Here is a 13,431-nt window from a genome sequence, read left to right as displayed (position 1 = left end):
GAATGTTTATGGGCATTGAACAACTTTTCAGAATTAATTTAGATTCTATTCGTAGCCAACGTTGCTCAGAATAGTTCTAATGTATTTTATAACTTACGTAAACATTATAAAATCAGAAACTCCACAATATGCCTAAAATATTACAAAAAATATTTACTTTACTACTTTAAATTATTTTCCTCGTAAGTTGTAACCCCAGCCATAAGATTGAAAGATAAAATTATTATCCCATTAGCAAGCGAGACGAAATGCACAGTTGATATATTTTATAATCACCGAAACAGTACTACTGTGGGCACACACTTTACTAAATTGCGCTGGAAAATATACCGCTCCATGCGATCATAAGTGCAGTTTGCAACTTGTTGACTTTTGAACGCACTCATTCAAGGAAATTGCTGCTTGCTTTAGTGTGACGTGATGCAAACTGCATGAGTTCGCAATTTATGGCAACTCAATGGAGAAACACCCCGAACGATCGCAAACTATGTGTGTGTGTGTGTTCGTGTTCTCGGTGCATTCGGTGCATTTAGCGAAAGCGATGCATTATCCTTCCGGTAGCGACAAATGTCACGAAATCCTTGACACGGAAGTTTCGTGCACACTAGACACATTCGGAGCGTGCTGAGTGGAAGTGTGAACGCATTCATTTATGGAGCGATTATGGATGTTTAACAGCGTGATGGTGTGAGTTTCGGGTGCGGTATGATTAGTGGGTGACTTTGCGAATTAGTTGTACGTACGTTTCTCCTTTTCTGTGGAGAAGCGGTTTGTGGAGCGTTGGCAGAGAAATTATTTCTGCTATGTCCGATGGCGTGATAGGAGACGCTGTAGGTGTAATCTAACTTTAATTATCTTCAGTGGATGCTCGTCAGCTGCTAGTGAATTGCAAATGGATGAGAAGTTTGTCTAACTTGCAGTATGATTCATTGCTATAAATGTATGTAATAAAGTAGAAACTATGTCAACCAAAGCAAAAAAAAAACAATTGAACGTTAATTTGTCGAATAATGCAATTAAAAAGACAGAAAGAAAATTATTTTTTGAATAAAATCCTTATATTTAAAATGTAAAAGACGGTAGAGACGCCTGGTGTCCGGTTTCGTAAGCAAAACCCGATGGAGGCGCATGGTAGGTTTTAGCCTTTTGAAAAAAAAAATCGAATAAATTTTTATCATCATTTAAATTCACGCCCTAATCACAGTCTGATTGGTGATTTCAATTAAAACTCATTCATATAATAAAATGTGCCACTAGCATCCACCGTTGATATTGATAATAAACCGAGCGTAGCATTAAATGAAAAGGGAAGACATTCGACCCCGGAATACATTGGTGTTTGTTGTCCATGTGCTACTTCCCAACCACACCGTGTCAATAGCTTTGACTTTCGGCTTGCGGGTGATTCCAATTCGCATTGTGTGCACGATTTTCGTTCTGACGACACCAAAGGTTGAATGATCGTTCGAGGTCATTCACGTTAAAGAGTTTCCGCTCGATTTGCTGCCACGGTCGGTCTGTTGGGGATAATCGGTGCGTCGATGCTGTGCTCTTATACCGAAGCTTTTTGCCCACTAATGTGTGTGGTAGAAGTTGTAGAAAAATGAAAGTGACAGAAAACAAGAAAAAAATGTGGCAACGGCACAGATCGTTAAGACCCCGAAACGGCACACGGGTTCAATGGTGTTGATGCAAGCTCATTTTTTAAAGTGAAAACTTTCGAAAGTCTAATTGAATTAGGGAAAATTCTCGGGCGAATGAAAGTGGAAAAGTTTTCCATCCCGGTCTGATCCAATTTCGTCAGCGACTACCGGTATGCCGTTGCGGTTTGCGTGAAATTAATCGGCAAACAGTGACCGTGTAGGAACGGTGAGTCCGAAAGGATGGTGAGAAAAGCTCAAATTTAAAGGGCACATTTATTGGGAACTTTTGTTACGTAGTCCCTGTTTAAATATTGTGGTTAACTGCTTCCTAACCTTATTAGAGCCTGAAATAATATCAATGAAATCATGTCCTGCTATGATCAGTTGATTTTTTTTAGGTTATGTGTGATCTTAAACAGCCTGAAAGTATGCAATTCAATCAACCGTGTTGACAGGAGTCTTAAGGCATGTTTTAAAGGATACTCAAAACTTCATATCAAGTTAATAAGAAATCACTTCAAACAATAAGAGTATCCATTTCACAATGGACCATGAAAAGAACGATTCGAGTGCAGGATCGTTTAAGAAGTATATTCCTTCGGAAGGAAAGCCTTTCTAATTTATGATTCAATTGATTGAAGTATCTCTTCTGTAGAAGGTGAAACAGCTTCCTCCGCAGTTCTTAGAAACGAACAAGAAAAGAAAACCCACACAAAACACTCCGACACTTCGACAGCAAAATTGCACACAGTTGCCTTCATTGTTTCACTTTTCCCCGATTGCTTACCATTCCATCTGCTCAGTAAGAGGCACAGCAACACCTTCTTGAATGAATGGCCACTTCAAAAGAGACGCTCGCATCCATTCGCAGAGCAACCTGCTCGAAAAAAGGCTTGCCAGGAGCAGGAGCAGAAAGGTTTTGCTTTGCCTTGTACAGCCGAGAGTCTTCGGGCCCGGCAAGCTTGTTTGCCCGACAGGCAGGTATGTGTCGAGGGTTTTGCTCCGATGATAAGTGAATTGTTTCGCTTAATTGATTGTAATTTGCTGAAGCAGACGTACAATCGTTCCACTCAAGTAGGGGCTGATAGTGCACTCGAGAGCAGTGTTTTACTCGAGCGATAAGCGCGTGTGGGGAAAAAATGTGTTGTTGCAAAGTGGGAAGCATGAAGCGGTGCTGACACTGTCTCAACAAGCAGCGGCAAACATGTTTATTAACGAGGCTAAACGGAACTAGCTAAACATACCGTACCTCCATTTCGCTACCGTGCCACACTTAAGAAGCCAACCGTCGGTCCACCGGTAAGAAAAACAGCTGTCAAACTAATTCCGAGCATGAAATAATGCATGCGCGCTGCTGCAGTTTCGTTTTTGTCCGTCCTGCCAGCCGGAGCGATTTCAAGCACATGAGCAATGGCACTTCAACAGCACACGCCGTCGAAGTTTAGCTTTCCGAGGCAATCCGATGCCGGTGCTGCTGCAGTTTGCACATGTGCGATAGACAGACAGAGAGGCCTCGTTGTGGTGCAATAACGACGATAACAAAGTTTCTCGTTATTTATAAGCATTTTATTAAACGCCAGCCGTGGTAAGCTTGGGGACCGTTTATGTGAAAGTCCAACCAGATCAGTTTACGTTTCGGTGGGGTCCCAACGGTTGGAACAAGAGGGTGTGAAGGGCAACGCAAGCATGTTTGCTGCACTGCAAGCCAACGGAGAAGGCAAGCATAAATTGCACCATGAGCACTTCAGTGCGAAGGTTCAACGGACAAGAAAATGTATCCCCAGCATCGGTTAAAGAAAGTTGCAGGCAAGCAAATTTTGCTGAAACCAAATGTAATCGTCAGTTAAAGCAGTTAAGCTTACGGTATGGGAATCGAAAGCAGATGACAGCTCGGCCCCAAAACGATTCGAAGCGTAACGTTTATTTGCGTAAAGTAAAATAAATTGCAAATGCGTTTGGAATCGTTTTAAATGGATTTCAATCGTCAAGTGTGTTGCTTTGGGTTATGGGAAATCTGTTGACATATTAATTTACAAGGGACACTGGTAAGGGCCGTTGCATGATAACGTTTGTTAGTTTACTTGAAAGGATGACATGCTGTTGCTACATGATAAGGATAGTTTAATAGTAGACACGCAGAAGTACACGATTTATGATTAATGGATATTCGTTCTTATACCAACATAAATAAGATTGTGAACCTGAAAGGCGCTGGTAAACTTAGATTGCATGGATTCAAGTTGTAGAACAAATTAAAAATTGTAAAAGTAACAGACCTACGCCATTTCAAAATTTCGTAACACTTAGTAAAATTACTACAACTACATAGAATTGTGCAAAGTTGTGATTGCTATGGACAAAATGTCATTCAAATTGCATAAATAAAGGCGTTTTGTTATTCATGTCGTGAATTCAATTGAAAACTATCGCGCACAATGGTAATCTCGACTTAACCATTTAGAACGGTTTAGTACACTTTTATGACGCATCTAAATAATTTAATTTTAATAGTACTCTCACGGTTTCGTGACAATACATTGTTTTAACACCGGTAAACCATCTCGTTCGTAGAGAAATAGGTACGATAAGGGTTGTTGGCTCCAAATTTACAATTTAATTGCGTGTACACTCCCATAGGATAGAAGTAAAAAAAAAGGAAAGAAACCCATCTATCCGATGATTACCCGGAACGTATCATGACTGTGTGGCGTATTCAGCCACACACGCCACATACAGCGACTACTTACCGGCGGGAACAGCTGCAGCAGGCCGAGAATGAATATAGCCATCGCCATCGAGGTGGCGGAGCAGAATTGCATTTTTAAAAAGGTCACACAGCACCGTCGCTGGTACAGGATCGGCAGCATGATGGCGAAGGCGATGCACGACTGCAGGAAGCAACATCCGCAGCTGATCACGACCAGTATTGGCCGGGAGGTTGCCTTCGGTACAGTGGGCTAGAAGGAGAGAGAGAAAAAAAGAACAGAGCACATAGGGAGAAAAAGAAAATGCAAACCATGAATGGAAATGGAAATGAGTTGCCTTATAGGATAGAATATTGGTGCCGGAGGCATGGTATAGGGGTTGTTTCAGGAAATGAGTTCCCTTGCGAGCATCGATGCGAGTGCGTCCGGTATGAGCACAACGATCGAACAACACCATCGTGGGCAAAAGTTTTGAGGAAAAAATCCTTTTTTTTGTTTAGACTTTCGTGCACTCGATTGTGTGTGGTCTCACAACTGGGAGTATCGTGAAATTACATCCACCTTTTCTGTTTTGTTGCTAGAGTGTGAATATAATGTTGATCGTGTCTCGTTTGAACGCAATTCGAGAAACTTGCGAAACTGCCCCACACCTCGTTATATGGTTTGGGAAAAAGTTTCATAGAAAGGAATGTTGTGGTATTTAGACGCATATAAGGATGGAGCTGGAATGTTGCCGTAGCATCGACCGATGTGCTGGGCTATTCGGCCATGTGGTTAAAATAGTGGTTAAGGCCCTGTGCATAAAAAAAGGTTTAGTTCAAATAGTTGAAAGGATGAAGATTATTGGTAGAGTGTGTTTGTGAAGAGGTGCTAAAAATTGCTCAACGTATTTTTTTTACTGCGCAAGTATAGCGTTTGGCACCGTGATGTTGATGATATTTAGCCTGAACCATTTGGTGTCAAAGAAACATCAGCATTGCATACCTTTAGGCGTGCAAATATAGAATTCTGTATTTTTATAGATTTTTAAGCTGAAGTTTAATATTCTAAGACTAAATTTCTTTCTTTAATTACAATAAAATACTTCCACAAGCTGGCCTTGATTTGCTGGCTTTTCAAACCCGTAACTAATAAAACCTTCCCCCTAGAAGCAGAACGTCATCAATTAATTTTGATGTGCTCAGGCATCATCGTGTTTCTTCGTAATTCGTGTGCTTCGTGTTCTTCGTAATGTATTAAAATTCCTTTACCACGGTCAAAACCAAACTGAATTATCCATGAAATTTGCCCGAAGGGCGAGCGGGAGAGAGTAATTTGGAGGCAATTAAAAATTCACTAAACGTTCCACCGGTGCAACACTCGAATGAACCCTTGGCCTGGCGTACCGGTTCGTTGACGCTTGATTGAGTGTTATTAATTTCGTACACCGAGCATGAGAATGATGCGGCATCATGACGAAGGAGAACATACCGACACAAACTGTCCCGAAAGGGCAGAGGTTGTAGCAAGCTTGAGATAATTTGTATTGAACAGTGTACACTATCGCATGTCTCGGTGAAAGGATGTGCGAAAGGTTGAAGATTGTGAGTGAAGGGTTTTGTAATACTTCTCGGATGGGGTCTAACAGGTAGCAGAGGGATTTCATTTATAACTTTTTCGGTGATTAATAGGGAATTCATTAGGCTTATGGTTCTAACTGTGCAGCCTAACTGCCTTTAATGAATATTCGTGACGTTAAAAAAGGGACCGCCATTTTAACACAATATACGGGAAAGGAGCTTTACCGATGGCAATTAAGACACTTTAAATGAACAATTAAAGCAGTTTGCTTATGGAACCGGGTGAAGAGCGCATGTAGTAACAGACGCTACCGATCGTAACAATGCGACGTGCGCCCCATCGGGAACGATCTGTAAGATTGTTTATATAACGATGATCGCACTTTTGAATCCAAACTTTTAACGCTACCGGGGTACGGGTTTCCCACTTTCCACGCATCCCACCGGGGCAACCATTTGAAGTTATCGATATTTTGCTGTCGCATCCGAAGCCGGACACAATAGAAGCTGGGCGGCATCCGCAAAACCATAACCTTATCATTTTATTTCACGTAAAAACCAACATAAAAATGGAAATAAACACCAATGCCCTCGCACGGACTGTGACGATTGTTACTGTGTACGGTGCTGCCGTCCTCCGTGCGGACATTTCGTGCCCGCCAGCAGGATGGATTGAATGAATTGGATTAGATTGGCAGATTTCTGGCGAGTGGAGGAGGGCAATACTCCAGGGTGGCAAGACGTTAAAAATCGTCCCCCCAGCACTCGTTGTGTAAATCTGCAACTTTCAATAAGAAACCAGTCGTATCGAAGATTTTATAGCTTGCTACCATAAATTCCTCCCGCCCAACTTGAAGCTTGCGGAAGGGAAAGCGCACAACTGGTAACCGGAAGCGGGCGTCAAGGATGCTGCCAATCGTAAAAAGGAATTTGTTGAACGAACAGGAAAGAGCCAATAGATGAGAGAGAGAGAGGGAGCGAGTGAGTGGAAAGAAAGAAAAAAGCAAATCCGGTCACATTTCCTATCGGTCGCTATCGACAAGTGTGCTGGCGTCGCCGTTGACGTTTGGCGCTGTGCAGTTGCCGGGCATTGTGTGCGTACTAGCGAAGAACGGAGTGTCGCGCTGGGTCGCGATGAAGGGAGAACATTAAAAACTTTGTAACATCGTCGCCGACGTGACGTGATGGAGCAGTGACAAAGAACGGAGACCGCTGTGGTGAATATGCGCCAATCTGAAACTAATGCCACTCGACCGTGGGTCGGGTGTGGCCCGGGAAAATGTGCACGCGGGAAACGGGCGGATTGAAAATGGCCTTTCAAGAAACCCCTAGCATTGTGGTTGGGCGAAGTGGGCGCGATGGATCGGTGGAATAAATTTATGATTTTAAACGTTGCTAAGCACGATGATCGAACCGGGTGCTGACGGAATAAAAACCGTTTCTTGCTTAAGAATCTCATTTTGACGTCAGAAAACCATCGCACAACAATCTATGTTGGGTTGCCGGTTTTTCTTTACGTCCCCATTGATACGATCTAGTGAAAGAGTAGGACATATTGTTTTACTCTTTAAAAAGCGAATAAGTTGCAGCTTTTCCCGAATGAATCATCATAGCAGCAGAAAAAGGGATATTCTCACAACCCAACAACGATATTCGCGAGCAAACCTCGAAAGCTTCTACCAGCGGAATCATCATCATCGTTTCCGTGTTTTATGCTGATGGTCATCAACGACGTGGTTGTTTCCGGTGGCGCGGGGCAGCCCTATTTGTGGTCCATCTTTGCTCTGTTTCTTTGTGCTATCACATTTGGGCGTATCGGCATCGTAGCGCGCGAAACGCACGTTAATAATTTATGATAATTGCCGTACCGTGTGGGTTGCTGAAGCGCATTACCATACATAGATTCTGGCACGGCGCGGAGCATACTGTTGCTAGTAGATGAGCATCATGTCGAACAGCGAGAAATAAGATTTGCATTTTTTATCAACGTTAAAGAGCTCCTAGCGTCGACGAGCGTTTCAGGCCCGGAAACGTTGTGAGCAAAATTCTTCGGCACGAGTGTCAAACATGTGGTTTGATGTTGTTGGATAATTATCCAACTGAAAGCTCGCCAAAAACATTCCACCGGGAGCAGGATAATTGGCATTCTACTGCATTATAATTCGTAGTTTGAGGATTTAATGAAGTTAGACTAATATTTCGTCATGATGATATCAACCAGGAAAAAGGCTTTTTCCGATAAAGTGCCACAGGAACGCTTCATAAGTCGTGATTAATAATTATAGCAAAAGACCAAAAGGACATTTAAGGATTCGCTCTTAAATTTCAATATTTATGTTACAAATTATGAGTATCTTATTACATGTTCCCAGAGCTACGTTACTTCTCGCTTAGCTAAGGGATGATTGGCCACACCACGGTTTGAGGTAAATTTATTTCAACAGAAATTAATTGTACCTGCCTTATCGTATGTAAATTGGACCTGGCTGTATAATCGTAACACAACAAGTGCAGCAACATATTTTAGAACCAATTTGAATGTACAAATATATTCACGAGCCATTTCAATCGCACCCATACGCTGTCCCCAACCGGCGGTGCGTAAATGTATAATAGAAAATGATGATTTATTTATGTCCTTCCGTTTGCCTCCTGGCTGCCCGGCTGGGTGTTGGTATGAATAGGGTGACAACAGATAGGGAAACGTGAAGCTTCAAGATACGATCCGATTCCTTCGTGCCCGCGTAATCCTCTGCATAGTCGCATGTTTCCATGCCAGCTGCTGCTGGCAAAAAGGAAATGGGCACAATTTGCCTCACATACACCGCCAACGTTTCAACGTCTGAAACGACCGTACGCACGGGCTGGGAAGGGGAGGCCGTGAGTGTCACTGTAAACGTTACGCATTGCGTTGGAACAGATGCAGGGTAGCATATTTTGTCTAGCATAATCAACTCGCTACCATTTGAATCTATTTTCCATTTCTCGACGTAAATCTCTCCACACCAGAAGGCAATCCTCAAACGTCTGACGTCTTCAGAATCGGAAGCGCTCGCCAAAGACGCTCGAGTGCCCGGGCTGCCATCCTTAACTCATCGCCCAATGGTAAGAAAAGTTTGGCAAAAACAAAAAAGAAAACGAGAGGAAGCGAAAAAAACAACAGATATCTCATTGGAGCAAGTTGGAGCAACCCGGATGAGAGTGCCAGCTACGGTAGCGATCTCTACTCCCGTGAAAGCTCATCAGGCTAAAGGCGCCGTTTACAATTTTTATCTCCAAGCGAACGAGAAGCTTTCAACCATTGTATCCGAAACGCGTTTCCATTCCGGCTCACATCCGGAATGGCGCGAACCGGTGGAAAAGCCATTTGGAGGTTTTTGGAATGGGTTTCTTTCCGGCTTTGTGCGGGTGGGTGAGCCCACGACGAAGCTTCCAGTTGCGAGCAAATTGAAGCCGGAATGTAATCTAATGGTGCCTTAAGTATCATTAAACTGAATCAAATGAAAATTTATTGTTTTCCAGTTAAGTAATTCCGCTTACATATTTCGGTTTCGTGAAGGCAGAAGGCCGAATGGAGAGGGCCTGATAGGTGGCGTGGAGTTGTAAAATCTTTTCCAGCAGGATAAACAATTCCTTTGGTGACATTATTGGAGTATTCCGTAGGGATTAGAAAAGGAATCATGTGTGAAGTTGAAATATAGCTGCGTTCAGAATGATAGTTACTGATTGTGGATAACTGAAGTAGTGTCATTCATAATTAAAGTCGTTCTGGCGAATGGCAAGCATTAGAAAACGGATAGGTTGAGAGCATTATATAGAATTAGTTACTATTTTATTGTACATCGAAATGCCACATTTTGAACATACTCCATATATAATATTCTGCGAATTAACTAACTTGATCTTTGTGTAAATGCACATATTCTACTCTTGGTGAAGTGTCCAAGAACAGACCTTACAGGATTATTATACTTTCGATCTCTTCAAGCTATATTTTTACATCAAGAGGTCCTCGATCAGGGACGCCTCGTTGGCAGAATGGTAGCGGCACCGGTCTTCTCACGAGCGGACCGGGACAAAATCTCATCCTGATCAAACCTCCGTACGTAGGACGGACAAACTCGCTACGGGTAAATAATGTCAAAGAAAGCCAAAAATCGCAGTCCTAAACCTCTTTAGGTTGTTGTGCCAATGTAAAAAAAGAAGAAGGTCTTCAATCAATTTGATGCCAATGTTTGTTATGTTAACTTGTAATAACAGCTAATCTTCTCTATAATGCAATTGCTACTGATCGCGTTGACGTTTGGTACATTACCGTTGGGAGGTTCCGGAACAATATCTCATAAAGCTATCCTCTATTTAACCTCAAACTTGGTAATTCTTCACAAAGAGGAATGATTTACTGTATGGTCCAATTCATGTTTCCATCTAATGTCCCACTGGAATGCAGTTTCACCAGTAGCGTATGAGTGTCCATCAAGACAAAACTCCCTTGTGCACTATCATCTCGCGCAAAAAAAAGAATGCCGCCACTTGAATGCACTTGACATGAACTTATTGCTATCGTACTGCCGTTTGTGTCCGAATTGTCTGAGGTTTATACGATTTCTCAAGAAACCAAGACCGTTGGACAATAACCTCGCACACATGGATCTTTTTTTCCTACCACTCAGACAATCCGTTCAATAGAACTCATTGACCTTTGCGTTCGACAAGGGCTGTGGGAATGCTGCGGGCAAGCGGGTTTTTAGATATGTCTTAGAAATGTTTTGCTATGAAATGGAAATACTCACGTTGTAGTTCTTCTTCGCTAGCAGGACCACGAACGTGCCCGACAATGGGCAGATGCAGCGAGTGATGTTTTCCAGCAGATTCTCGGTGATGCAGAGATCCGTACGCCACGTTGGTTCGAACGTCGCCTTCGAGTCGTAGCTAGGGAGCAGGAGAAGAGCAAGACGCAAACATTAGTGGTGGAGTGGCTGTCTGTCTCGTACAAAGCGAGTGGCTAAAACGATTCCCCCGACTGGTTTCGGAGAAAGCATACAAATCTCATGAAGTCGTCATGGAATCGTTGATCATCTAAATTGATTGTACTATTGGTGAAGCAGCGAGTTCTTGCGTGCTAGTTCGCGCTTGCCATGAACAGAGCAAAGGGGGTTTTATCAGGGCTCCCAATGAAACAGGCTTCCTTTGAAGAAGGGTTTTGCTCGCTTCTCTAGACGTAATGCCGATTGGGAATAAGGTGGAAAATGTACTTCGGTTGTTTCGATTGCCGTTCTTACGCCCGAGACAAATGGGCTGCCACACCAACCCGATTGAGGCTTATGATGCATTCAAGCAAATGAGCAGCTTTCGTCGAAGAAATTATTTCATAACGAAATTTTAATCGTCCTCTTTCAGGTGCACATTACGCCAAACTTGCGAGAAGAAGAGAGTAATTACCATCATTGGTGATTTCTGTTCTGTGCTGCACAGGGCTCCTAATTAGGAAGGGTGAACAGTTCGTGGTATTCGGTTCCGTTAACGCAAAATGTTTGGTGGAATTAGCATTCACGGTGATGAATTATGCAACGTTGATTGAAATACGCACAAGTCGCACGATGATGCTCGACCGACAGCAAATTATGCAATGCCATCCATTACGAGAGCGAGCGATCAATCCGGTGCTATTTGTGTGTGACCTTAGGAAAGTGTTATTACGATTGAATGTGATGATATGTGTTGCGCGTGTTTGAAAGTAAAATAAAAAAAAACACAATAGGATCTCCTTCTAGAAAAAAAATCTCCACAGACGAGGCACTTTTTTCGGGATATTATTTTGATATTGTTTTTAACGGAAATTTTCCTCTTCTGAGAGCTTTCAGGCGCACCGGCGAAAACAAACTGCTTACAACGGCTAAAAGCATGTCTGGCACTAGTAGCTGAGCAGAACCACCATATCCAAACACCCGATTTGGACACATTTTTCTTTAATCACGCCATTATGGTATGCCTCTTTTGCCTTCGATCTTTTTGAAGTCCTTTTAAAGGTCGTAGCGGTTTCATTGTTTTTCACGGAACACAAACACTAGCAGCTCCGTTTTAGCTGTGTTTGTGTTGCTTTTCCATGGTATATTTTTTTTACCAGGACTCGTCGAAAGCAGCCGCAATTTGTTTTCCTAGCGATACCTGTCAAAGCAGACTGTTGTTGAGGTTGTGGTTGTTGGTTTTTTTTTTGCAATCAGTGATGCTAGAAATGGCAGTAAAAGTAAGAAAACGCTCCATATTGGCTTTGTTGATCGTAAATCACGTACCAAGCTTAAGCAAAATCGCTATCAAGCGAATCGTTGATACACGCAGCTCAAAATATTGCTTACGGCTGTAAGGCAAGTAACTGATGATTGGCTTTTTGGGGGGACTTTAATGATGCTTAGAAGTCGTTGCTTCTTGGTTCGTGTCAGCTCTTAAGTGTTCAACAGTTTAAAATAAATAAAAAAATCCTATGACTTAACGGTGTAGTACGTGTACAACGAACTAAAATCATCACCCTTTAGTACGTAGTGATGAAAACTGTAAATACTTTTTTTTCATTCATGTATACGATCCCGATTTGAAACTTTCATTCATTCATTTCGTTACGTTGCGTTATTTGAACGCCCTGCATCCTGGTCATTGCTTTTCAGTTGGACAGGGGTGTTTACACTTACCCACACAGCGGTATCCATTCGGTGGTGGGTGAGTTTTCATGCTGGAAAACGATTTCCACGTGGGCAGCCTCCAGCGGCACGTGTAGCGGTTGGTTCGCCTCGCTCCCGGTACGGTTCGCGTAGTACAGCCAGCTCGAGATGATTTTAGACGCCGGGATGTAGTCGATATCGGTGCCGAAGCTGTCAGGTGGAAGAACAAAAAAAAAAACATGGAACCGATGAAGTTAAATTTGGTGGTTAGTATGAAAGATATTTTTAAAACCTCTTTGCCGTATTTGCATGCGAGTGTGGAATAACAAACGGGCACGTAGGCACAGTAAATGGGCGTCTGTGTGGAGCAGAAGATGGGTTGTCGCCATGGGTGGTACCAGGAAGGAAGGAATAGGATATTGCCAAGGAAACGGATGTAAGCCCACGTCGATACGACCGATGGTTATGACGATGCCCAGCTGGATATTTGATGCTTTTATCAGCTTATTATCTGAAGCTCAGCGTGACATTTCGTCGCAAAGGAGTTATTTTTTTAAAGCTAAGTTCTGTGAAGCAATTCTTTGTTCTTGCTAATGTTAAAGTTTATAAGAAAAGAGAAAGCGATTGTATTTTGAATATACATCCAAGCGTTGTATAATTTTAAATTAAAACTAACCGATTAGAAGCACGTAAACAAAAAAAAAGCTTTTGCAATTATATATTACTGTGATTGCGGAGGGAAATGTAGTTTTGTTCCTCAAATAGTCTACATTTAGGCGTGATTTTTAACACGATACAACAAGAACTATCTCCAAATAATGATTTAGAAGATTTGTTAAATCATGGTAACAATTTTCTAAAACGCATT

The 13,431-nt window shown here is 42.4% G+C and overlaps 1 protein-coding gene across 1 annotated transcript in view; it reads right to left on the bottom strand.

The window, feature by feature from the left end:
• Positions 1 to 13,431, bottom strand: part of LOC128716178 (uncharacterized) — a 104,815-nt gene that overhangs the window by 21,539 nt on the left and 69,845 nt on the right. The window contains exons 16-18 of the mRNA XM_053811099.1: positions 12,594 to 12,773; positions 10,701 to 10,839; positions 4,391 to 4,600 (exon numbers count right to left, since the gene is read on the bottom strand). Of these exons, the coding sequence (XP_053667074.1) occupies positions 4,391 to 4,600; positions 10,701 to 10,839; positions 12,594 to 12,773 (529 nt within the window). The remainder of the gene's footprint in view (positions 1 to 4,390; positions 4,601 to 10,700; positions 10,840 to 12,593; positions 12,774 to 13,431) is intronic.

Source organism: Anopheles marshallii, chromosome 3 (assembly GCF_943734725.1).
Source record: "Anopheles marshallii chromosome 3, idAnoMarsDA_429_01, whole genome shotgun sequence".
NCBI lineage: Eukaryota > Metazoa > Arthropoda > Insecta > Diptera > Culicidae > Anopheles > Anopheles marshallii.
The sequence above is the reverse complement of the archived record's forward strand: the minus strand, read 5'-3'. Positions and strand labels throughout refer to the sequence as shown.